The sequence below is a fragment of the Sinocyclocheilus rhinocerous genome, unplaced genomic scaffold, assembly GCF_001515625.1.
Source record: "Sinocyclocheilus rhinocerous isolate Xijiao unplaced genomic scaffold, SAMN03320098_v1.1 scaffold3008, whole genome shotgun sequence".
Classification (NCBI taxonomy): domain Eukaryota; kingdom Metazoa; phylum Chordata; class Actinopteri; order Cypriniformes; family Cyprinidae; genus Sinocyclocheilus; species Sinocyclocheilus rhinocerous.
The window spans coordinates 112311-138150 of NW_015652302.1; the positions used below are offsets into that span (position 1 = coordinate 112311).

The window sequence follows — 25840 nt, forward strand, 5'->3', positions numbered from 1 at the left end:
TAAACAAAGTAAGAAACTTTGGTGGTTAGAATATGAGCAGGGTAATTCTGGCCATTCATTCAGGGCTATTGAATATGACCAGGGTAATTCTGGCCATTCATTCAGGGCTATTCTGGGTTTTAACTAGTACTAATACAACATTAGGCTGTGGAAGTATAGCCTACTCTCTTGGAAATGCAGAGAACAGGCTTTCTTCAGCTTTCCTTAAGGCTTGCGTTGTCCTGTTTGCAATTGGCTAAAAAGGAAAAAAATATATATATAATAAGTCCACATATTTATGATAAGCTATGAAATCCTTATAATCAAATGATGATAAACTTACTCTTTGTAAATAAGTAATGTTAGTGAAATTAAAGAGAGACGCTTTAGCTCCATCCCTAATCCTGACAGTCTGGCATTGTCTTGTCAAAGTGCTCACTGTACATATTGTGCTCATAACACAATTTACTTTATGATATAAACTACAATATAAAAGTTAAAACTTAAGAATTCATTTAAACTTTGATTTCATATAGAGTCTCAGCTTTCACAGCTTACTAGCGATATCGCTAGCTATTAATAGTCTGACACTGGTGGCTAATTAAGCTGTCAACATAAAGCTACAAATGACCAAAAAACATACAGAAACAACTGTTCAGTCCTACCTGTGAAAGATAATACCCCGAGATCTGTTTTTATTATTGTGCGACGGTTTGTAGATGCCCAAGCTGCCGACGAGTCGGGTATGTTTTTCGCCTGTCCCGATATGAGAGTTGCCTTCACCAATATGGCGGCGTCGAACGCACCGAATAACTTTTTGTTGCTATATACTGGCTCAATGAGGTAACCTGTCGAAAGAGTCACTAAAAAAAAGTCAACCATGCACAGATTGATATTTTGTCTGAAACTCGCAAATACAGACAATCAGAGTGATACAAAATAAAGAAAAGACTCAGTGCTGCTGAAGTGTTGCTTGGCTAACCAAAAAACGCGAGAACTGTGGTCCGGAATTAAGTGTTCTATAACGCGTTTGATTATAACTTATAACACAATTTCTCTTGTGAGAAAAAGAGATGTAGTATGTGTGCCGTATGGTTTAAAACATTCTCACTTTATGTCCTGCACAGCAGTGTCTAAATAGTCTTTTTATAGCCATCTCTCTTGTCCCAGAGCTAATCATACTGACCTTCAGCAGCAGGTACTCATGAGTTTTCTACTGTGGGAAAGTCAGTTTTCACAAAGGAGAGTTCAAAAATAGAAAACAAAAAAGTAGAAAACTGGGGAAAGACAAGAGCAAAGAAATAACCTGCTCAAATAGATCTAGAGAAGTATTTATGAAACACTGGCCTAAATCCTCAGTATAGGCTACATATCGCTTAAGATCTGTGTCATGAAAGCAAAACTACATCACCTCATCCCATTCTGAAGGACTGACATACATTTTGTTTGATTTTTGCAGTGTGCATCACGGATGTATTTTGTGTGTTGCGCCCATAGACTGTATAAAAGGTTGCGCCAAGTACAGTATGAACCAATCTGTCAAGTGTTGTACCTTGTCTTCAGGGTGATGCCCAATACCACAGCCACACCACACTAAATGTGGCTAGTGCACGAGAAAATCAGATAAATTACAGTATTTTTTACTATACATTTCAGTAAAATATAAATAATTTACTATAATAATAAAGTATATTTACCATAATTTGTACCATATAAATATTTAAAATATACATAATAGCATATATCTCTGTCATATATATATATATATATACACACGTATAAGTTAGTGCAAATACCATGTAGCTAAAATTACCAGAGCTTGTTGCAGATGCAAATCAAATCAAGCAAAACAAACCGTGGTGGCCAATGAAACCAGCAAGTGAAGTCAAATGATGTGCAATGAACAAATGATGGGTTAGGCTGAAAAGAACAATAGTGTTAACTTCTATTAACACACATCTGTCTGTACAGACAACAATAGAAGGATAAATCATAAACTAACACAGAGCCTTTATGTGAAAAATGATAAGAAAAATAGTAACGGAAAAAAGGGGATAAAGCTTGCACTGATGAGAGACAGAACAAACAAAAAGAGTACAGTGAAAAGTGGAGGGAAGGCAAGAAAAAAAAGATCTGGCCATGTATTACAGCGATTTTTCCATGGTTAAGTGTGTTCTTGCTAAAAACTGATTGGGAGTGCTCTGCAAAATTGCATTTGATTCCAGACAAAATGTGTATAAATGTATGTATACAAACATAAACAAAAAAAATCATGTTTCCCACGATATACTCACAAAAGAAGTCTATGGGGCAAACGTAAGCAATAATAAACATTAAAACACACACACACACATTTTTAGCATGAGACATTTGTTAACATGAATTAAACCCACAAGCATTTTTATTACCATGTAAAGCCAGTAAATATGAGACCACACAACACGCACAAAGAATTGGGACTATTATAATAAAAACATGCGTTTTGAATTTAAACCATTCAAAACGCATTTCCCCATGAAGTACATTACTGCAAAAACAATTTTTGTTCATATTTCAAACTATTCCAAAATATTTTTACAACTTAAAATGCTCTCTATTTTAATATATTTTAAAGTGGAATTTATTCCTGTGATGGCAAAGCTGAATTTTCAGCAGCCATTACTCCATCCAGCACCACATGATCCTTTAGAAATCATTCTTATATGCTGATTTAGTGCTCAAGCAACATTTCTTTTTGTTACCAATACGGAAAACAATGTTTTTTTATGGAAAAGTTCAATAAGTTCAAAAGAAGAGCATTTATTTGAAATGGAAAGCTTTTGTAATATTGTAAATGTCTTTACGGTCACTTTTGATCAATTTATGCATATTAGCTGGATAAAAGTTAATTCATTTATTTTTCTTTTTAAATCTTACAGACTCAATTTTAAACGGTAACGTATATATGTACATAATTTTCACAAAAGAAACTTTTGAAAAAAAAAAAAAAAAAGAGCAACAGTGGGATCACAAAGCATATTGCTGACTATCAAGGCATAGATATAACATGGCACAGCCAATGATGTAACAAGGTCTTTTTATTAGTTAATAAGTTTAATTAGTCAGCATTGTACAATTAAACCCACAGATATCCTAGTGTCAACACAAACATATATGGACTTTACAGTGAGTGTGTATGTGTGTGTGTGTGTGTGCGCACGCGAATATACAGAATGTGTAGTGTATCTTTAAATATTTGGATATTGAAATATTGGAAGCATGAGAATTCATTTAAATACAAAGATGTCTGTGTGTATGTATATATCACAAGGTTGAAGAGCTGTCGGAATTATGATGAATGCTGGTGTGTATGCTTCGGGAGTAGTAACGTGGTATGAAGTACACAGGCCAGGCCAAATTCCACACAACAGAGATGCAGTCTAAAAAATTCAGCCTGTGTTATACCTCATGCCAGCACACGTCCCTTTAAGGAGCTGACTACACATATTAAGACAGTTCAGATCTATCAAACATTTGACCCCTCAGTTATAATTTTCTTCTCTATCCCTCACTTTTCTCTTCACAGCATCAGCTAGATAACTTCACCTGCAAACAGATACACAACGTGTAAAAAAAAAAAAAAAAAAAAAGCCTGAGTATAACGTACAAATTCAAAGAGACAAGTTTCATTCGGGCCGTGTGAGATTCGTACCTCTCACCAGTCGTAGCGCGGACGGGAGTGAGGAGGATGGTGGCGTGGTGACTCATGGCGAGGCGAGGGAGAGGAGGAGGAGCTCGGAGGCGCTGTCAGGGCCAGCTGCTGTCCAACCCCTGCACTCCGCTCACGCCCATAGTCTAAACTATGGACATTATGGGGGCGGTACCGGCCCACCTCTCTCCTCCACTCTTCATCAAAGGAAGCTGCCTCACCTGAAAGAGTGATTTTTACAATAGTGAATAAGAGAATTTCTTCACAAAGGTCCGCGACAACATTTAAGCAGTTGCCTGCAGTTACAGAGGAAAAAAGAAAAAGAGGGATTTGGCTCACTCTCTTCCAGATTGAAGAAGTCCTGTCTCTCTTCACGGTCTCCTGTGAGACGGTTCCTTGAGCGTTCCATCACGTGACCTCTCTCACCAATGTGATGCCCTATAGCCATTCGCTCCAGCCCACTCGCACTGTCCCGCATTGTTTGACGCGTCTCTCTGATCTAAACAAAAGCACACACGCACAATTTAAGAAACAATTAGGGGCGATTAAACAGTTTTGACACTTCTACATGTGGTACTTAAAGGAAAAAAATATTTACAAAGCATCAGCAATCCAGTTTTACCAGGCTATCACATTCATTTTTTTTTTTAAAGAATTTCTGCTGCCAAATGCTGGGATCATTGCAATAATAAAACGTAAAACTCAGATTAATGATGAATAACAATGATGATGGATAAGGATGCACCGAAATGAAAATTCTTGGCCGAAGTTGACCGAATACCGAACACGGTTTTTCGTCATTTTTTCCACCAAGTATTTTGCCAATTATTTTCACCATTGCATAAATTAAATAGCCAAAATGTGCTTTTTACTGTTTAAAATTTAAAACATTTATTTAACAATTTAAAATTATTTACTTAACACTTAACATTTTTTTTAACACTCTAGCACAATTTAACTTAAAATTAATAAGTTAGTAAAAGAATATTTTTTGGTAATTTTTGAGACCCCCCTTCTTGAATCAGGCAAGTATTCTTTTAAATGTACAAATAAACGCAGCCTTGCTGAGCAGAAGAGAATTCTTTTAAAACATTAGAAAATATTACAGATCCCAATTTGAACACTCTGTGTGAATTAGACTTGTGCCGGTATTCGGTAATGCGATATATCACGGTAATGAATATGCACGATATTGTTATAGCGGGCACTTCTAAATACCATGAATAATTACATATTACAAATTATTCCGAATTTTGAAGCTGTTGTAATTATTATTATTGTCTTACTTTTTTTAATTTTATTTTCCAGAACAACAGTACAATGACAATACTAACATTTATGAATGTTGATGGAGTTCTTGCTTTTTCTCAGCTTTTATTTTAGCAGAATCTGGCAGGAAGACCTCAGTTCTTCTTTTTCTTGACAACAGCACATTTATGAATGATTCTAATTACGAATTTGGGATGTTTGTCGCACGCATCACATTATAGTCACATGCCTTGTAAAAACTCATAAAAATGTTCATGAGCAACTGACGAGTAACACTGTTTCAGCGGAGCTTTTCCTCACGCTTTGGACATTGAACCCTGGCGCCGTGAGCTCATCATCGCTGTCAGAATACATGCAATTCGTGCGTGTATTAGAAAACATAACATTCTGCAGTTTATTTACTAATTGTTTAAGGCCATGTCGCAATTTCAATTATCATACAGATACAGTAACCAGCAACAACCACCCCTTCCTCTTCTCATCAGGGACATGCGATGCAGTACAAAACACTCTCTGGCTGTCGGTGCTTGTAATGATTTTTGCGTCTTTCTCTGACAGTTTTAAATGCTTCCACATTGCCAGCATGTTTGCTGCATTAGTGCGCGCCTCTATTTGATTACGTCACGTCATTGTTCAGTACAATTTATTCTGTCTTTTCGCTTATTCGGCCGAACACCGGAAGAGCTTTTTTTTTTTCTATTTTCGGCCGAATAATTTCAGTTGCCGAACATTCGGTGCATCCCTGATGATGCAGAATGTTATGGGTATGGGTATATATCCATTTGTGTGCCAGATATTCAAGACTGGGGCTCAAGAGTCAGTCACTGTCACATTCCTCTTCATGTCTAATGCTGTGTGTCCATGCGTCTCTTACACCCCCGGGAGCAGTGCGAAATTCACTGGTCTGCTGATAGACTTTAGGTGCTCCTATGTCTGTGGAGGAGTACGAGATGACTGTGGAGGAGGAGAAGGTCTGGCAGTTTGGAGAACCTGACATTTGTTCCTACAGAGTAAAGAAACAGAAAAGTTATGAGAGTCTCATTAAACAGACTCTCTCTGTTTAAATCTAGATTAAAGACACATCTCTTTGGCCAAGCATTCAAATAATGCATCTCATAATCTGATCAAATGCACATTATTATTCCTTAGCTTGGGCTGAACAAATCATTTTTGCTTGGTTGGAACAGCAGCTATGCTAATTATGTCTATTTGTTTCTCTGTTTCTGCCACGGGATTTACATCCCGTGGTAACTAGGAATTACACAAGCTTCAGTCTGGATCCAGCCCTTACAAAGACCTGAGATGACCAAACACCTGAGAAGAGATGATGCAAACCCCTCAGAGGACCTCAGATGATGCCAACCCTGAAACAACATAAACTACCAAATTTTGCTACAAGTTTGATTGCAACATATAATCATTGCTGTTACTCATCTGTTTGATTACATCATTAACTGAATTTTACTGTACATTTCTGCCATATGTACATCAATTTGACAGTCGCTACTGCTAAATATATTGTAGAAACTTAATTTTCTGTAAAGCTGCTTTACAACGATATGTATCGTGAAAAGCACTATACAAATAAATTTGAATTGAATGAGATTGTGATCAGTCAACCTCAATTTGTGCAATTGTTTTCTCTCAAAATATAGAGAACTAATATAGACTGATTGATTTAATGTGAAATCTAAAAGGTAGCAACTTGAAAGTCACAGTCTGCACTTATTCCAGTTTAAAGGCTGTAAACGATAATGCACCCTTACCATTAACAAATGGAATGTTCTTAAACTATAAACCGGAGTGTTTCAATAAGGCTGTTAGGCCACTCTGAAACTCACCATGTTCTCCATCATCCCACTCATCATGCTGAACATGTCCATGAAACCTCCACCCTGGGGAAAAAACACAGAAATCTCAAAATGCACTGACATAAATATACGATGCTGCACTATTTCTGCTACTAATCAAATAAGTGAGCTCCTTTGTAAAGAGTCAAGATGTCATACCATTCCCATCATGCCGAAGGGGGCCAAGGCTCCAGCTTGTGGCTACAAAGGGTAAAATATGGACACTTTAATCTTCAATACAAGCCTAAAATCACTCATAAACACGGACAAGAACAACTGAGACAAACTGCAGAGATGCTGAATTTAGCATTAAAAAAAATGGCAGTAAACATATTAACAGAATTATTTAACCCTCATGTTGTGTTCCGGTCATTTTGACCAAGACAGAATTTTCTTTTTCCCAAAAATGCCAATTAATGTTATCAAACTGGACTAAAACTTACTGATTTGGCTCAAAATGATCACTGACTACGTTTACATGGTTATCAGTAATCGAATGATTTACCTTATTCTAAATAAGCCAATATTATGATTATGGTGTTTACATGAGTTGCTTTTAGAATATTCCTTTCATGTTCCCGTTTTACATGTTATAATACATAGTTTGATTAATGGCGCACGTCATTACGTCCCACGTGACGCCATCCGACGTCCCCTCCGGAATTTCACATATAAACATATAGTTTGTCTTCTTGATGATGCCATGTACAGTTTTGGGTGTTTCATTTTTAATTTTATGAAAGCTTCAAGTGCAGTTAATTATTTGTACGTGCATAGACAATGGCAGTGTTGAAGCTCTTTTATTTGCTGTCAAACGGTTGACCACTGCCGTGTGTGTATCCTGTCGCAAAATGCGGCGAAAGGTCCTACACGACGGTAATAATGTGATTAAGGTGTTTGCATGTCTATACTGCACTTCAGTAATGCAACTAAAATAGGAATACTCCACATGTCTTAATTCGATTTCTGTTTACTTCGATTATGACTTTAGCCGGATTAAGGTAATCAAAAATCTCTGTTTACATGGTAGATTCTTAATCAGAGTATTGTCTTAATCGTATTACAATCGGAGTATTGTTGTCCATGTAAACGTACTCATTGATAAGTTTTTCCCACCTTGTTACACTTGTGATGTTCCCAGTCAAAAATGGCCAGCCTACAAATACTTACTTATGAATTTCTTGTTATGCAACATTACTACTAAATATTGGATTCAATCTTTTTATCAAATAGTTTTTTGTCTATTACCACAGGTTTTGTATTTCTTTGCAGACCTGACTGATCATAAGTCTCACTGAGTTTATGCACTTCAGTTTTTGAACGAAACCTGCCAAAATTATCCACAAATAATGTTTTTTTTTCTTTCACTCAAACATAAGCTCAAGAGGCCTATGACCAATCAGTTCTAAAAAACAAAAAAACTAAATCTGTGCTAACTGAAAGAAAACAAGCCAATAATAATAATAATAATTAAAAAAAAGAGGATTTGGTGGTAATACAGAATAATGAGAGATTTACAAGCAGTTTTTAAAGGCAGGTCATTTTTGATCAGTAACAACTTAGCTGAACAATTTTTGCACAGCACAAGGGTTAAAAATCTACAAATCGAGCCCTTTTTACAGCTCTATTATGTACCTGCAAGCGTGTACGTGGATGCTGGATCTGAGGGGTGAAAGGAAACGGGTCCATCCCAAAAGACCCAAAGAGACCCCTCATCTGGTGTCTGTGTGCTGCGAACGGATCCCTGTCACAACATAACATGCACATCCTTTTACAGTCATAAAATGTACTTAAAATTTATTTTAAAGCACTAATGGATTATGATGTTCACCTCAAACACATGTTGTCATTTTGATAGTACTAATACTCACATCATGTATGGGCTGTCATCCACATCATTCAAATAGCGAAACATTGTTTTGGTTCTTTCTTGGTTGGTTGAACTTGCACCAGTAAATAAACTTCCGTCTCTTTAATCAAAATCCAACACAACAGCAGCTCAGGAGCTCGTAATTGGTCAACCAATCAAGTTCCCTTTGCCAGATATGCAAAACTGTCTCAACTGGAGAATTATACAATCCGGCCTGCGCGCTCTATTACCTAATCACAATACAAACCATCAATTTACCGAGCGAGATGGATAAAACACCCTGATATACTAAAGCAGCTCTGCAGAACATTTATACCTACGCGAATACCGTCGAATATTCCAGACAGGTGCTAATCCATAACAGCCTGCGAGCTATTTCAGATTGTTAGCCTACCGTAATAACATGCGTGCGGAAATGATTTGTTTATAACCACGGCGGGCTTCGGACATACAAGTCAAGGTGAATTTTATCCAGCTGGCGAGAAAAACAGCAGCACGCAGAGCAGACGGACCGACGGAAATAACCGCCGCAGATGAGCACAGGAAGACAGTATGACAAAGGAAACAAAACCTTGAAGATCTTGGGCGAATATCTTGCGCTTCTGAGAGATTCACGCGATTTTTTCGGAACGCACTACATCAGAGTCGATGCCATGTCACGCGCCGTCACTAAAAAATAGAGTCCAGTGAAGAAGAGATGCTTTTGAAAGGAAGATTACGCGCACTTAGTAAAACAGGCACAAAAGCCAAACGTCAACAGAAAAGAGAGATGGGAGGGGGAGGAAGAGGAGGGGAAGAGCGCAGCGCACATTCCGGTGAAGAAAGATAAAAGTTTAAGCGCTGCTCTCAGAATGGCTGTTTTTGGCTCAGATGCCTTTATATTTTGGTGACGAATGATGTATTTCAATATTAAACAGAAAAATAATAGTTTATTGCCTGTCTTTTGTCGCGTCGCTAGATGGCAGTACACAGGACGTGAGTAGAGAATCTCTCAACAGAATAAAGCCACCTTTCCACTCGTTTGCGAATTCAGTCACGTGATTGTACATGTATATCCCTACTGACAAGCATTTTTTATTGTATTTCATTTTAGATTATTTAAGATTTTAAAAATAGGTATTTTATTTATTAGCGATTACAGTTAAACCTATTGACTGCCCAAAATTCAACTTTTTCTCCCTGCACCCACCTTTCTGGGGTTATATAATACCATTCCGGGGGGGTTCACAGGCTGTGAAACCAAAACTGGTTATTCTATGGCAAGTGTGAAGAACATTTTAAAAATCTAAAGAACCCTTTCCCACTGTAAAGAACCTTTTGTGGAATGAAAAGATTCCATGGATGTTAAAGGTTCTTTGTGGAACCATTGATGCCAATAAAGAACCTTGATTTTTAAGAGTGCATATTAAAAACTGTGGGTTTAGCAGCTTTCTAGTGTGTTAATTTAAAATATTATGGTTTCTTTTTTATTATAAATTGTATGTATTAATGTAGTATATAAAATAAAATAAGAAATACGCGCACTTAGTAAAACAGGCACAAAAGCCAAACGTCAACAGAAAAGAGAGATGGGAGGGGGAGGAAGAGGAGGGGAAGAGCGCTGCGCACATTCCGGTGAAGGAAGATAAAAGTTTAAGCGCGGCTCTCAAAATTACTGTTTTTGGCTCCGATCCCTTTATATTTTGGTCACCACTTGGTCATTTGAGGGTTATGTTATTGATTTTTGCGAGCGTGATGCTTAGTCATAGACGCATGTATGTTGTATAATGTTTTGGAAGTGTGAGGAAATAACGAGCTGTATAATGTAGTTAATGTCTTCAGTGCTTGTTAATTTAACTTGTTTTTTTTTAATATTATTTGGACTTTTTTTCTTTCCTGGAAAAGATTCCATGGATGTTAAAGGTTCTTTGTGGAACCATTGATGCCAATAAAGAACCTTGATTTTTAAGAGTGCATATTAAAAACTGTGGGTTTAGCAGCTTTCTAGTGTGTTAATTTAAAATATTATGGTTTCTTTTTTATTATAAATTGTATGTATTAATGTAGTATATAAAATAAAATAAGAAATGCAAGCATTTCTCAGACTATTGGACCACATTCTTTCCATTCTAGTTTGTGTGTCTTTAAAACATATTCCATTTGGATTTATAGAATACTATATGAAAATCCCTCTATCGTCTTTACGCTTTAACCATAAATTAAAGCTGTAGTCTTAATAGGAACTACAACCTGTGTTGGGCGTGTGCGCAGGGTGGGCTAGCTGGATATTGCAGGAACTACGACGAGACGTTTTTCGCTTTCATTCACGTCAGATTGATATACTCTCAAACCCGGACGTAACCAACGCCTAGTCGCCGGAGAGGAACGGTAAGCAATTCTTAATCTGTAACATTATTTTATTTGGCTTTTAACTTATCAAACGGTTGTTAAACAGTACACGTTTTAGGTCAAGTTTTACCGTTGAGTAATTTTGATTTAGGATGATCTGTGGCCCTCTCAGCAGTGCTAGCGCGTTAGCTTAGCCTCGCAGCATCCTGTCGCCCTCATTAAACAAAACTTTGATTTACTTCACTGTTGACAGATCTCCCAAAGATTTATTTCATTTTCTGTTGTCACCACAAACTCCACATTTCTTCGCCATTTACTGTAGTATTTAATTAAGTAGATTTATCAGGCGAAGTTTTTAACTTTATTGGTGGTGGAAGAGAGCATGATTAAATTATTCTAATGTAAAATCAGACTTTCAGCATGAATAAAATACGTATCATCATCTCATGTTTAGAAAAATCGGCTTTGAATAAACGACACAGGTTAATTAGTGTTTTACTTTAAAGCTACGTGGTATTCGTTTTTTTTATCTTCCCAAATTGGACTCCAAATGTAGTAATTACTTAAGGACGAACACTTTAATGTCTAATGTCAAAGTAAAATAATTCAGAAACGGTAATGTAGCTGAAAACCAGACGATATTTTTACGACAAAGCGACAAAGTCGAGCCTTCCTCTCAGCTGCGTTAATATGCGGAAGCAAATAAGACGGGACACATTCTTGTAACTAGATGTCTTTCTGTATGCCTGCTTTTGTCTCTGAAATCACATCACATTATTGGCAATTCTGTTAAATGCGTTCAAACTGCCTAATTGTGTAACAGTGGGAACAATGAACGCTGGAACTGCTCAAAACAAATGATTCACTCAAAGGTATTTCTGAATCCCAGGAGAACACCAGTAATAACGTGATTTTCAATCTCTCTATATAGATGCAGACCATAAAGTGTGTGGTGGTTGGAGATGGAGCTGTCGGAAAGACCTGCCTCCTCATCTCATACACAACCAACAAATTCCCCTCTGAATATGTTCCCACGGTAACGGAGTAAAGGGTGGTGGGCTCTGGGACAGAGATTCAGGGGGAGGGGGCGCAGTGATCGAATGATTATGAGTAATAATGCTAGCTATTATTTGTTGTGAGCTTTGTGCTGTTTAAGACTAGGAACTCTAATGTATGTGAGTATTTTGTAGGATATTTGATTAGGCTGAAACATTGTTAGTGTTGTATGTTTAGTGTTGTCTGAACTAAAATGTGATGTACATTATGTGTGAATTAGATGTTTTTGTGTTTCTTTACAGGTTTTTGATAACTATGCTGTCACAGTGATGATTGGAGGTGAACCGTATACACTGGGGCTTTTTGACACAGCAGGTAATGCAGTCTGGTGCTTTCTTTACACTTGACATGAATCTGATTTGATTCTGGTTAGCATAATAGTGATTTAAGTGTCAACATAATGCAAAGAGACCTGAGAAAATAGCTGTTGCTGTGGAAAAAGAAGATGGAAAAACTGGAAAAATGGCACTGAACTTGTGGGAAAACAAGTGACAGGCATTTTTTATGCATCAATTCATACTCTGTCCAGATCCGCTGACTCATTCACTCATTCACTATCTAGTGAATGTCACATAGTTCAGTATATGAGGACAAGTGAGAGAAAATGCATATTTGGATACCGCTTTGGACAATATTATGCATATTTGCTCTGCATATTACGCTCTGAAGACGATAAAAACAATTTTATATCCAACCTGCTTGTTCAGACTGATACTTATTATTTACTTATATGAAAATATTAATAGGTTTTTAAATTGCATGTTGATTTACTATAAACATATTGATACTACAATCTGTAGAATTAAATAGGTGTAATAGGGTAAAAATCACATCTTGCCCACACACAATTCCACCATGTTCGTTGATACACTGCCGTTTAAAAGTTTGGGGTCAGTAAGTTTTATTTTCTTTCAAGAAATTAATACTTTTATTCGGTAAGCAGCATGCATATTTTAAATAAATGCTCTTTTTTCACTTTTCTATTCAGATAATCCTATAAAAAATGTATCATGGTGTCCACAAAAATATTAAGAAGCACAACCGTTCTAACAATAATAATAATAATAATAATAATGTTTTCAATAAATATCTTAAAATATAACACCATTATTTTAAACGGTAGCAATATTCACAATATTACTGTTATTACTGTATTTTTGATCAAATAAATTCACCTTGGTTGGCATAAGACACTTCTTTTCAAAACCACTTCAAATTTTTATTGACACTAAACTTTTAAACATTGTGTACATTAATTTATAATTATCTAGCGGTTTTATTTTAAGATGCATTGGATTTCTCTTCAGTTTTAGCTGTTGTGTTCATCTCGAATGACTCTCGGAGTTGAAGAGAGGTGGTAATGAACTGCGTCTGTTCTCGTTTTCTCAGGTCAGGAAGACTACGACAGACTTCGGCCTCTCAGCTATCCGCAGACAGACGTCTTCCTTGTTTGCTTCTCTGTTGTTTCTCCTTCCTCCTTTGAGAATGTGAAAGAGAAGGTAGGTTTTCATCAAATGCTTTCTGCTTTCTTGCTGCTCTCACTGTTTGGGACATCAGAACCTGAAAGAAGCACTTTTTTCTGATAAGATTATTGACATTTGCTATGTATGGGATACTAAACTGTCACGATTTAGCATTTCAATGCTATATCTATGGTACGGTTTTATGTACAGATACATTACAGTATTGATACTTGCTTTAACACATTGTATGTTTCATACAGTCAGGCTTTAGTTGGATGACACTGACGTCACATGTTGTTTAGTGTCACTAAAGCACTCTTTAGCAGTACCTGATTTTCCTGCTGGACTTGGAGAATGCAACTCATGTGAATAGACCTGAGATGTATTTAAACTGATCAAAGCGTACATGAAAAGCACATTCAATACTGAGACATATCAGATTTCTGGAGAAATGCTGTGTTTTTGTAACTTACTTCCAGATGCATATTTGTCAGTGGTTTTCTATTCAGATTTATAGTGTAAATATATACTTTTAAATTAAGATGTTTACTTGGCTCTCTTTATTACGCAATTATCATTGATCAACTGCAGCATTCTGTGCACATTTTTTTTACAGTCTACTGTTTTACAGTCTATTTAAGGAACCGATTTCCTGCACAGTGGTGCTAGTTTCATGTTTCCTGTATCACTTCACAGTCTTCTTAAGAAGCTGTTTTTTAAGCGATAAAATGCTTAATAAACTGTTTAATGTTGTCTAACATGGAGGATGAATAACCTTTTTACCATTTTTGTAGTGTGGAACTGAAACAGAAAATATATGTGAAAATAGGCAGCACAGATTAATTTGTAAGATAAAGACAGTGCAGAGAATTCAAGTTCTTAATGGCGTGGACCCATAGGGGCCATTCCTTATTTTTTGAGTAATTTATGAGGTTTATTATTATTATTTCTAGTATGCACACACACACTACCATTCGAAAGTTTGGTTTTTGAAAGAAGTCTTATGCTCACCAAGGCTGTAGTTATTTGATGTTTGATGTTATTTGATGAATAGAAAGTTCACAAGATAAACCTTTATTTGAAAAAGAAATCTATTGTAACATTATAAATGTTTGTCAATTTTAATAATTTGCTTCCTTGCGGAATAAAAGTATTAATTAATAAAAACGTACTGAACTTGTACTGTAGAATATTTCTTTATATGCTATGTATATTTTAAAATAATTTAAATTTTATATTGAACACAGTATATTGAAAAACAGTCCTTTTTCTCCTCTCTCTTTCTCTAAGTGGGTACCAGAGATCTCTCACCACTGTCCACGCACTCCATTCCTTCTGGTGGGCACTCAGGTTGACCTGAGGGATGACAGTAACACTGTGGAAAAACTTGCCAAAAACAAGCAGCGCCCCATATCACCCGAGAGCGGGGAGAAGCTGTCCAGAGACCTCAGAGCTGTCAAATACGTGGAGTGCTCCGCCCTCACACAGGTTAAAAGAGCAGCCGCACACACCCGTGATGACATAACAGCTCTACTCACTTATCATCACTCACATGACCTACTGCAAATTACATTTTACGATCTCTTTCTTACAGAGAGGTCTGAAGAATGTATTCGACGAGGCTATACTCGCCGCCCTTGAACCTCCGGAGACCAAACCCAAGAAGCGCTGCGTCCTTTTGTAGGAACACAAGCAGTGGGTGATGCACTCACTCCAACAAGAGAGGCAAAGAAAAAGAAACATTCTGGTGTTTTTTTTTTTTAAGGTTGGTAGGGCTTGGGGTTTGGAGTGGAGAGAGTTATAATTAGGAAAAATTACGGGAACAAAACGGCAAAAAATAAAAAAATCATGATACTGGAGGAATTTGGCAACAAAAATGGTATTGCAAACAAATGCACACTGTGCCTTCATAAATGTTTCTTGAACAACAGAAGAAATTAGAGAAACCTGGAACCAGTAGCACCCCTGCAAACAAAGAGCATAACGATAAAAAAAAAAAAAAAAAAATAGGCGCACTTTACGCATGTGATGTCTTACAGAACAACATATAGAGTCACTTTAATGCTTTAAGTGTCAGTTACATGTAATCGATCCCAAAAAATGTGTGACAAAGTGGCACAAATACATGAGATTAAATGTTTCAGGTTTCTGATTAGCATCCAAAATTATTTTTTGAAATGCTTTCACTGGACAAACGTGGGTTTGTCTCTGACACATGCTTTTCTCTAAGCCGCACAAGAATGGTTAGCACACAATGTCTATAAACAGCACATTTCATAAAGTGTAAAGCCGAACATGCTGACTGCTCTGATGAACACTTCTGCAGGGCTCAGCTATTTGCTCTGTAGCCTGTGGATAGTGTGCGTGCAGAAGCTGATTTCAGCTTTCTTGAATCTCCTATTGCGTCGCAATATTGCAATGGGCACAAAAGCTATTCTTGATAAATTTGCCTTTTAAGTGTTGTTATGGGGTCCATTTCCCAGTTTTTAATGTTGCGGTTTTGCCAGTTCTAGATGCTGGACTCGCATGACAACTGTAGGCAGGTTCTGTTTTACATGTGGTTCACATACTGTTGTTTATACGTACTGGACTGGATCTGGCACAAAAGCAAGCTAACTTGATTGGTTTGGGCATATAATTAGCGCTAATCACTGACAATGGCGTTGAAACAGAACATATACAAAAATAAACTAACAATTTTAGATATTTTTACAATTTTAATGTTGGATCAGAGTGTTATGGCCATAGAAACTACACTCTATGGCCACATCCCCTCCTGAGTGACCTGTGTTATATGGTTTATAAGAGAGTTTGGGACTTGAGTGGGAGCCAATGGATTTTAGTTCACAAGCATTTGTTTCTTCCTGTATGAGCCAGACTGTTCTCTTCTTCTGTGGTTCATGCTCCTAGAATCTCTCTTAAGTGCATTTACTCTCGAGCCATGCAGTGCCTTCTGCTGGCCATTTAGAAAACTGAATTTTATTTTTTATTTTTTTCTCTTTTTTTGACTTGGAGTATGATGTATTAAATGTATTACTGTTTTACTCTTGGGTGAATGAATAGTGGTGACATTTTGAAACTTGAGTTTTTTTTTTGCTAGAGTACCATTTGATTGTGATTTATTAATAAAATAACAATTTGAAATGTAATATTTTGAATAACTGATCTTAACAGTCATGTGAATATAAAAAGGAGGAGGATAACCGATGATGATGATGATGGTTTGAAATGTGGCCTTTTCTTAGTCAAGTTCTGCGGTGTTTGGAATCTCGCTATATTTGTAATAAAAGCGGTGCGACTGACACACAGCTGTATTTCTATCCTGTTTTTTAGATGATTACGTGATTATTTAGTGTGTGCCAGGCATACTGCCATTCAAAAGTTTGGGGGTCAGTAAGATTTTTTTTTTTCAAGAAACTTAATACTTTTATTCAGGAAGGATCTGTAAATTCATCCAAAGTGACAGTGAAGTCCTTTATAATGTTACAAAAGATTTCTTTTTTTTTTTTCTTTTCTTTTTTTTTTAGCTTAATATTTATTAAAGAGTCTTGGATAAAAAACAGTTTCCACAAAAATATTAAGCAGCACAACTGTTTTTACTAATAAATGTTTCTCCAGTACCAAATCAGCATATTAGAATGATTTCTGAAGGATTATGTTACACTGAAGACTGGAGTAATGATGCTGAAAATTCAGCTTTGCCACCACAGTAATAAATGACTTTTAAAAATATAAATGTTGTGTTTTAGCTGCAAAAGCTGTGTTTTTGATTGAATAAATACAGTTCTAGTGACCCTAAGAGGCTTAAAACATTTTTAAAAACCCTACTGAGCCCAAAATTTTGAATTCAATTTATTAATTTAAAATGTGCCAATCCATAATTAACAAACACGTCTTTCCACATGTAGGATGTCAAACAACTTTTTTTTAAGTCATATAGATTATAAAAATGAGATAATGGCAATAAATGAGCCTCAATGCAATAGGACAAGCCGAAACAAAACACAGCTAAAGCCACAGAGTTTGCAGGTGGAACCTTCCATCCAGAGATAATGCCACACTGGCATGATGAAGTCAAATAAATAAACACAATCAGCAAAACTGAAAAGAAATTCATAAATACAGTAAGCAGGGAGAGAGACTCTAGAATTAAAGGCTAAGGCCTCAGACTAAACTAACATTATTCTTCTGCTATTATTCAGAGGTTAATCTCAGCTTTAAGAGCGTTGTCTGAGCATGTTAGTTAATGGTTTTGTAGCATTTAAGAAATGTAAGAGCGTCTGCATGTTCCTTTTTTAGCAAAAGTGCAATTGAAGATTAAAACAATTATATAATGTAATGTCACATCTGAAAGAACTTTAAAGTCACCAAATAGGAGACATGATGCAGAATGTTTTAAATGGAGCTGGTTTGTTGTTCATCATGTGGGCATTAATGCAGGCTGGCATGAGATGAGGTGCTTCTTGTGTGGTTGTGCGGTTTTTCCAGGTACGTCTCATTCTCGGCAGGTGTGTATGAGCACTGTGTTCTTACACTGCTGGCAGCGAACCGAGCAGCACCAGGAGAACTTACAGGAGCAGCGCTGGACCACCTCAGCCCGGCCTGCTCGAAAACCTGGGCCACAACATAACAGTTCACATCCGTCTGGTGCCAACCGTGAGGTTCCTAGGACGTGGAACAAGGTTAAATTAAGACCAGGAAATGATTAGAGAATTGATAATCAGAAATTATATACAAGATCAAAGATTATTTTGTGTCTAGTTTTTACACGTTTACCATTACAACGTCGTCCTGCAGTGCCAGGAATGCCGTTGTCTGGATCCAAGCGGCAGAAATCTGGTGAAGGGGCTAGGTAGACCAGGTCCCGTGCGGCTGGTGGCTTCACTTGGGTGTCCCGGGGAAGGAGAGCTGTCCGAGAGCCCACACGTGTCAGCCGTACCTAAGCAGAAAATATGACCATGACCCTTGACCTTAGATGCACATATTTATGCTGCCTTCAACAACACTACAATGGGGAAATTCTAATGCAGCAATGCCTGTATCCTTCACAGAGAATGCAGTCCCATAATGCATTGCGACAAGCTTCAAAAACCATCAAAGATGGTGGATTACATTCAGTGCTTAGAAACATTGGTAAAAAAGACTTGTACCTACAGTAAGTGCTACATGTTGTTGTTTGTTGGAGACAACCCACATTTTTCAACTTTTAGTTAAGGAACCATATTCAACAGTGGAATTCATGGTGGAAAATTGTTACCCATGATTCTGCAGAGAAATATCCACCAATTGTTGAATCGCACAAGAAAATTGTGCCAAAAGAACTCTTTAGCGCCACCCACTCACGTAACATACTGTAATCGAGTAATTTTCCTTATGCTCTCAGCCTATGCATATTTTGCAATAAACATAAAATATATCGTCTCTATATCTATAATTTTAAAACACTAGTTTAATATTTATACCTCTTTAACCGACTGTCATTCGCAGTGCTTTATGGGATTGTAGTTCTTTCTCTCATAGCTATTAAGTACATAGTCTTGTACCTTTGTCTTTTCGTCTCATTTTCAGATACTTATTTGCTTCAAATCAAAATTTGTAGTTTTGTGATTCACCTAGGCTTGACTCACCTTATGTAGGCTTGGTTTATGGCTTATAACACGTTAACAAAGACTTTTTTTTTAAAGATTCCTTTGGGAGAAATGTATAGGAATGAACTATCAAGGCTACTGAACCACACCCTGTTTTTCTAGCACCATATAACTAACGAAAAACAAACACTTGAACATACATCAGTTTGATAAGAACTACGTAAAATGTCAGAAAATGTCATTTTTGGAAAAATGTAATTGAAGTGTAATTGTATTTATTTTTTTGGCACACGTCCCATTCGTTTACATCAGGGGTGTCAAACATACGGCCCGCGGGCCGAACACGGCCCACAGAGGCAATACTCTGAAACTGTGGTACACAAACTTTATGACTTAAAGTGTCCAACACAATATTTGATGTTCTTCATATAAAGGCCTATATTTTTTAGTATTTTTGCTGTTATTATGAAAACTCTGCTTGTTTTCAAACTTTTATCAGCAGAGAGTGCTGATACATTAAATTAATGAACACAATTTATTGAATCGTTAAGAACACCAAGAAATTTATTTTCTTCAATAAAAAACAATACTTATTAAAGGGGGAAAATTATATCAGCGTATGTTTTTGTATTATTATTTTTTGGCCGTGTTTTCTGAGGGCCCCTACTGGTTAAATATTTGACCAGTCATTGAGTAGAAAACAGTCAAAAGTTTTTTTTTTAACAATTAAATAATTTGTCATCTAAATTTAATTTAATTTAATTTAATTAAAAAACTAAAAATTAAATTTAAAAAAAAAAAAATAAATAAAAAAAAAATAAAATAAAATTATAAAAATAAAATTAAAAAGCTTGAAATTAAACACTTTTATTTCATTATAGCCCATACTTGAGCCATGACAGTAAGGTTATATACAAAATTGTAGCATAAAATAATGATATAATCCAATATGTTCTGATACTGTATGTTGTGAAAGCATTTCGTTGTAACCTTGGTTCATGACTCGTCCAAAAATATTGATCCCGCGAGGGGTGGTGGAACAGTTCCAGCGGCGGTTTCGAAACTGGTGTTGACACTGCAGTAGTTAAAACCAAACAAATAGCTGTAAGTCAGAGTTTATATATGTAGATATGCAAGTGTTTAAACTTAAAGGTTAAAGCTCATTTCTAGCCTAAAAGTATTTGTGGGCTAAAATGTGACCGGGGCTAGTTGTCACAAGCAATAGAGAGAAAAAAAGTGGTGTGTTGTTCAGTGAACTAGATTTTTATCGGGACAATAACAATAGAAATGTACAGTACTTTTTTTGTAGCCACAATCAGATCCAGAAAGAGCTTTATTGCCAAGTGTGTTTACATACACAAGGAATTCATCTTCATGAAGAGGGTGGGTTTATGACCTATATTGCAGCCAGCCACCAGGGGGCGTTCGAAACGTTTTGGCTTCACTTTTCAGGATGTGTGTGGCACACTTGGTTCTATATCAGTCACTTATGAGGTTTCATCTCAGTTAGAGTTCTGCCTTAGATGTAGGCAGTAGTCAGCTAGGCAGCTCAGTAGTTTTGGAACAGAGCCATTGTAACATACCTCTGTGGCCCCATCAAAGCGTTCTTTCAGCACAGCACCAACCCGGCGGAACGGAGGCATGACCTTCCAGCAAGTTCTGAGCTCACAGGACCCCGAAACACCATGACACTTACACTCAACCTGCATGTTATGGAGGATCGCCTGAACAAAGATAGAGAAAACCATGAAAACAATATGCAGTTGACGATGATTTTTAATATCAATAAGTGAAACATCTCACTTGCCTTCCGTCCTGCCTCATTATTGTGAATGTTCATTAGCGGCCGCCCTGACGACATGCCTTTAGCTCTCTCTGGCTCATCCACAAAGGTCTGAGAGAATGCAACGCCATAGGACAGATTATCAGAGCAGCCTGACCACTGGAAACCTAAGGGTGAGTGAGAGGCATATGTTTGGCATAAGTTTTTTTTGTATTATTATTTATTTTTTTATCAGTGTGAATTATTGGTTATTGATGTGTCTCACTACGCACCTTCAGGACTGACCCCCCTGACCTTTCGGTCACAGCCGCACCTCTCCAGTTCTCCCCTGCTACAGCCCCGAGTCACAGCCACTGCAACTGCTGCTGATGAAAGAGCATGGACAAAAGCGGCCTCACGGGTGCCTGAAGACAGCACACAAATGGAACGGGACTAAGTTGTCTTTTAGTGTTGACAGTATTGATTGTGTCTTGTGAGATCAATGTAAGGTTGAAGAATGTTGGAAAGTGGTCTGTTATTAATGAGTAGTTTAACCCTCTACCGCATGGTGTAGCCATATGGCAACATACTCTTTGTGTTCATTTCCTTGCCACTGTCTCTTTAAGAGAACATTCTCGTTTTTTTTGTTGGAAAGAGAAGACCTTAGTTTAGCCAATGATGTGCTTTGATTAAGTCACATGACATGCAGTTTTTTTTCTGTGGCGAGATTTCTGACAGACTGCCGTCTCTTGTCGTCAGTAACAAACGTCAGTAACAAACAAGGACCAGTCCGTGTCACTTCCACAAAAAAATCGGAAACATCACTGTTATGATGTTATGATTGTTTACATACACAAGGAATTCATCTTGCTTTCTGTATGAACATTTTTGACATGATTCTTTTCCATCATGTCCTTGAATAAATGAATGTCAGTACTGTATGTTCACAAAATTGTCATTGTGTTTCAGCCTCTCTCACCTCCTCAATGACCATCTCTGCAGCCTTTCGCACGGACTCCATGACCTCCCCTCGTGCCCGGCACACCCCGACTTGGCCTGGTGTCAACCCCCTCAGACGGCCACATGGTTCTGCACCAGACAGAGGACGCGAGCGTGGCAGACGTGCCAGAGAACTACAGAGACAACACAGCACAGTAAAGAACATGAAAAATACATCAATACATACACATAAATAAAAGGACAACATTTTGTAGGTAAATTGAAAACAGCAGGAAGATATAACAAACAATGTTTGTTATGGTATAACAAACAAACGCTTTCACACAAGCCAACTTACAGCCAGTTGCTTGCCATGGTGAGGTGGGGTGCCCATAGCAACAGCAGGAGGAGTCGTCCCGTGAGAGTCACGGAGGACACCGTTGGCATCAGATTGCCTGTCTGTCTGACTACCTGTCTGTCTCTGAATTAGTGATCAACTCTTGTTTCTATCAGTCTTTCAGCTGTGCCTGTTACGTTGGGGTTGTTCCCCTCATATCTGTCAAAATCAATAGACAGGAAATAACATTACTAATTTTTACATTACTGTGTGATATAATTTTCTATTATGATATAAAATTAATAGGCAATTACTTGAACTGCTCATACTTAGTCACTACTTACTGGTATAATAACAATTACATTTTTACAGATTATGACTGGCATCAGAGTATATTTATGTATTTTTGTTGTTTAAATGAGCAAAATACAATCTAAACAAGGGCAATGCAAGAAATTCAAACCAAATAGTTTGACAGCCTTTACAATGTAAAGATTAAAGAGAGGTTTTAAATGTGATATTTCTAATATATTAAATATGATCTAATAAATAATATCTCTACAAAGTCAATCACTACAGAAGGCAAAAAATACATTTTTACCACTTTGAGGTCCAAAAGGATCCAAAATATTCCTGTTGACGAACTGCTGAAATTAAGTTTCAAATCTGCTAATTAGCCCAATATATCATCAGCTTGATCTATTGCAATAATTTCCATTAATTCCACTTATGTTTTGAAGATAAAATGCCTCTAAGTTGTAATCTTATTGTCACGCAGAGAGAGATATTCATCTTATGACATTGTCATCTATAACAAAAAAAAAAAAGAAAAGAAAAAAATCTCTCAATATCTTATTAGCTGAGTAAAATAATCAGGACAAGGAAACAAACGTACTAGTTAGATAGATAAATGATCAGAAACCCTTTATGATATTCCATTTTCTTAGATCCTTTAACAAAGTTATTCCTTGTCCCAGCTAACCAAAACAATATATTATTCTTATCCTAAGAAAGCTCTTCCATTTCCTTCAGATCTGTATATGTGGGGAAAAAATTGCCAGTAATCCAATTTGTCCGCCAAAATGAGCAAATCCAAAGGTAAAAAAAAAGATAAGTGTGGATGAAGTGATGGTTGTGGGGTTATAAAGGAACGATGGATAAAGGGTGGGAGGGTTGGAGACCGCAGGGGAGGGGTGAAGGTTTCGGACATAGTACATTAACATTGAGGGATGAGCTTGCACTCATTGTCCAATTTACTCAGGACGTAATACGTGACCTCTGCTTAATGAGTCCCGCAGGATGGTGCATTCGACTCGTGGGATTATACAAATGCTAACACGCTCGACTGTGTGTTTGTATTTGTGTTGTGCGTCAAAAAGAGGGCAATTGACCAAAAGTCGAGTGCCAAATCGCTGTCTAAATGCATACATCTGTGAGTAAGTGAGAGAGAGAGAGAGAGAGGGAATTCCTTTTGTCAATTCATGTGACTTGAGCATCTGTTACCTAGTATCAGTGAAGGCTGCATCAGAATATGTTGCCCTTAAATCCTGAGACTCTCACAAAAGAGTTGCGCTTGAAAGCCAGCGGAAATTGACGGAGAAATATGTGCCGTAACAATAAATAACCTGATAGATAGAACAGCAGGGGAAGGGTGCTCAGATATGTCCTGAAACGGGCCTGTGTGAACGTGTCTTACCTAATGTTTAATTTTCCCAAACTTTTGTTGCTCTTTTTACGAGTGTCCCCCCTCCCACTTTTCTTTTTTCCCTCTGCCCTGCTCCCTCTTTTTCTCTCTCTCCATATTGTCTTCGAAGAAGGGATGACATTTAGACAAGGAGGAGAAAACACAGTGCTGACAAATATTAGAACTGAAAAAACAACAACAACTTGCTACGTGTTCTGCATTAGGCTAACCGAGACTTGTCATAGCACTTGCATTTTATTCTTCTTTTGTTGGTTTTGATTGCTTCTATTGTCCTCATTTGTAAGTCACTTTGGATAAAAGCGTCTGCTAAATGACTAAATGTTATATAAATGTAAACACACACACACACACACACACACACACAAACACACCCACACACACACACACACACACACACACACAAAGTACATACAAAGTACATACAAATTCACTTATATGTCTGTGTGTGTGTGCTGTTAGAACATGCATCAGAACACAACATGACAGCACACAGTGACTAGTATTGGATGGCTTGTTGACCTCATTCTGGAATGCTTGCACTGGGTTACTGCAGACCACTGAGAGAATATTATGGGATAGAAAAGACAGCCCTCCAATCTGGCAATCCCTCCCATCCAACCCAATATTCCATAAACTACACACATTCAGTCAGTGTTCTGTAAGAACTGAATGAATGCCGGAATGACTTTCTGTAAAGCATTGCTGAGTCTTGTTGATTTTAAATTAAGATGGCAGTAACTCATCTGCAGGACCTAAAGTGAAATGTTCATGTTCTTTGTTTGTGAGTGATGCAGTTCACCGTCTCATCCATCCATCTCGCCACTGGATGTCCTCACTGCTCCTTTATTGAGAGGAAGGTGATGCTAGAATATTTGTGCTTGTTGCAGGATTGGTATTGGTTATCACCTGGAACAAGCATTTATAGTACCACATGCAGACAGACGCTTCGTTTTAACTGCGTCCGCAGTGTCAACATTCCTCTGATCTTCAGGAGAATATTATGGGATAGGAGTGAGTGTGGTGGTGGGGGCTGGGGGCTGCAGGATGAACCCCCCGCACCCCCACCTCCCTTAACAGTCTGCCATGATTGGTGACTGTGAGCTACACCTAAGCAGCCCCCACCCCCCCAATCACCATGGTGACTGATCTACTTTAAGCAGAAGGGTGTGCATAAGCATGTGTGTGTGTGTGTTGGGGGGACATGCACCTCAAGCACTGATGCATTTCTGCTGCTATACAGGAGAGATGCACCATGATGTGAAAAACAAAGACTTTTGTCAAAGGTGGATAGGACATAGTATTCAAAGGACAGTACAATAAAAAAATAAGCCTAGAGATATCTCTCCTCTGCTGCTTATCAAAGACAAAGGGAAAAGACTCATTTGTAGCATTCATTAGACTGCAGTTTCTCACATATAAGATCTGAATGAACAAACATGCCCAGTGAATACAGTGACCTTCTGCTTAACCTTTAGGGTCCTTTAAAGAAGCCCTTCATTAGCCAGGCCATAAGGTCATGATTCTTGTAATTAATGACATAATTATATGTATATGATAATTGTACATGTAATTATACACAAAGAGCTGAGTAGATTACTTACAAATTGTAGTCCATTACTGATTACAGATTACATGATGAAAATTTATGAGCATTTTTTAAATGTAATTTACAAGTATATACTTTTTGGAATCTGATTACGTAATCTAGATTACATGTAATCAGTTACTACACACACATATATGAAGAGTTTATTTGCATTTTTTAAAATTAGTTTCATTTTCATAAATCATGTTTATTGTGTTGTATTTTTTTTGTTATTATTTAATCAAAACAAAGCTTCTGCAGTTTGATTGATATTAATTGGAATGCAGGATATAAAAAACATGATTTTTGAATTATCTAGGTTATCTAGCAATGAACTAGCAAATGAACTCTTAGGCTATGTGTGTGTGTGTGTGTGTGTGTGTGTGTGTGTGTGTGTTTGACAAATCTGACTTTCCAGGTG

General features: G+C 37.2%; 2 protein-coding genes and 1 pseudogene across 2 annotated transcripts; 1 reads left to right on the forward strand and 2 right to left on the reverse strand.

The window, feature by feature from the left end:
* Window positions 1-3038: 3038 nt before the first annotated feature.
* On the reverse strand, window positions 3039-9473 carry mlf2 (myeloid leukemia factor 2). The gene is made up of 8 exons (XM_016520494.1): window positions 8658-9473; window positions 8422-8530; window positions 6946-6987; window positions 6778-6831; window positions 5811-5939; window positions 4007-4166; window positions 3671-3888; window positions 3039-3564 (listed from the first exon to the last, which is right to left on the reverse strand). Exons 1-7 carry the CDS (start codon window positions 8699-8701, stop codon window positions 3674-3676), a joined length of 753 nt encoding a protein of 250 aa, XP_016375980.1. The 5' UTR covers window positions 8702-9473; the 3' UTR covers window positions 3039-3564; window positions 3671-3673.
* Window positions 9474-10905: 1432 nt separating this feature from the next.
* On the forward strand, window positions 10906-16811 carry cdc42l (cell division cycle 42, like). The gene is made up of 6 exons (XM_016520495.1): window positions 10906-11023; window positions 11916-12020; window positions 12283-12355; window positions 13430-13539; window positions 14794-14991; window positions 15098-16811. Exons 2-6 carry the CDS (start codon window positions 11916-11918, stop codon window positions 15185-15187), a joined length of 576 nt encoding a protein of 191 aa, XP_016375981.1. The 5' UTR covers window positions 10906-11023; the 3' UTR covers window positions 15188-16811.
* Window positions 16812-17319: 508 nt separating this feature from the next.
* Window positions 17320-22390, reverse strand: LOC107714606 (protein Wnt-4a-like; annotated as a pseudogene).
* Window positions 22391-25840: the final 3450 nt, after the last annotated feature.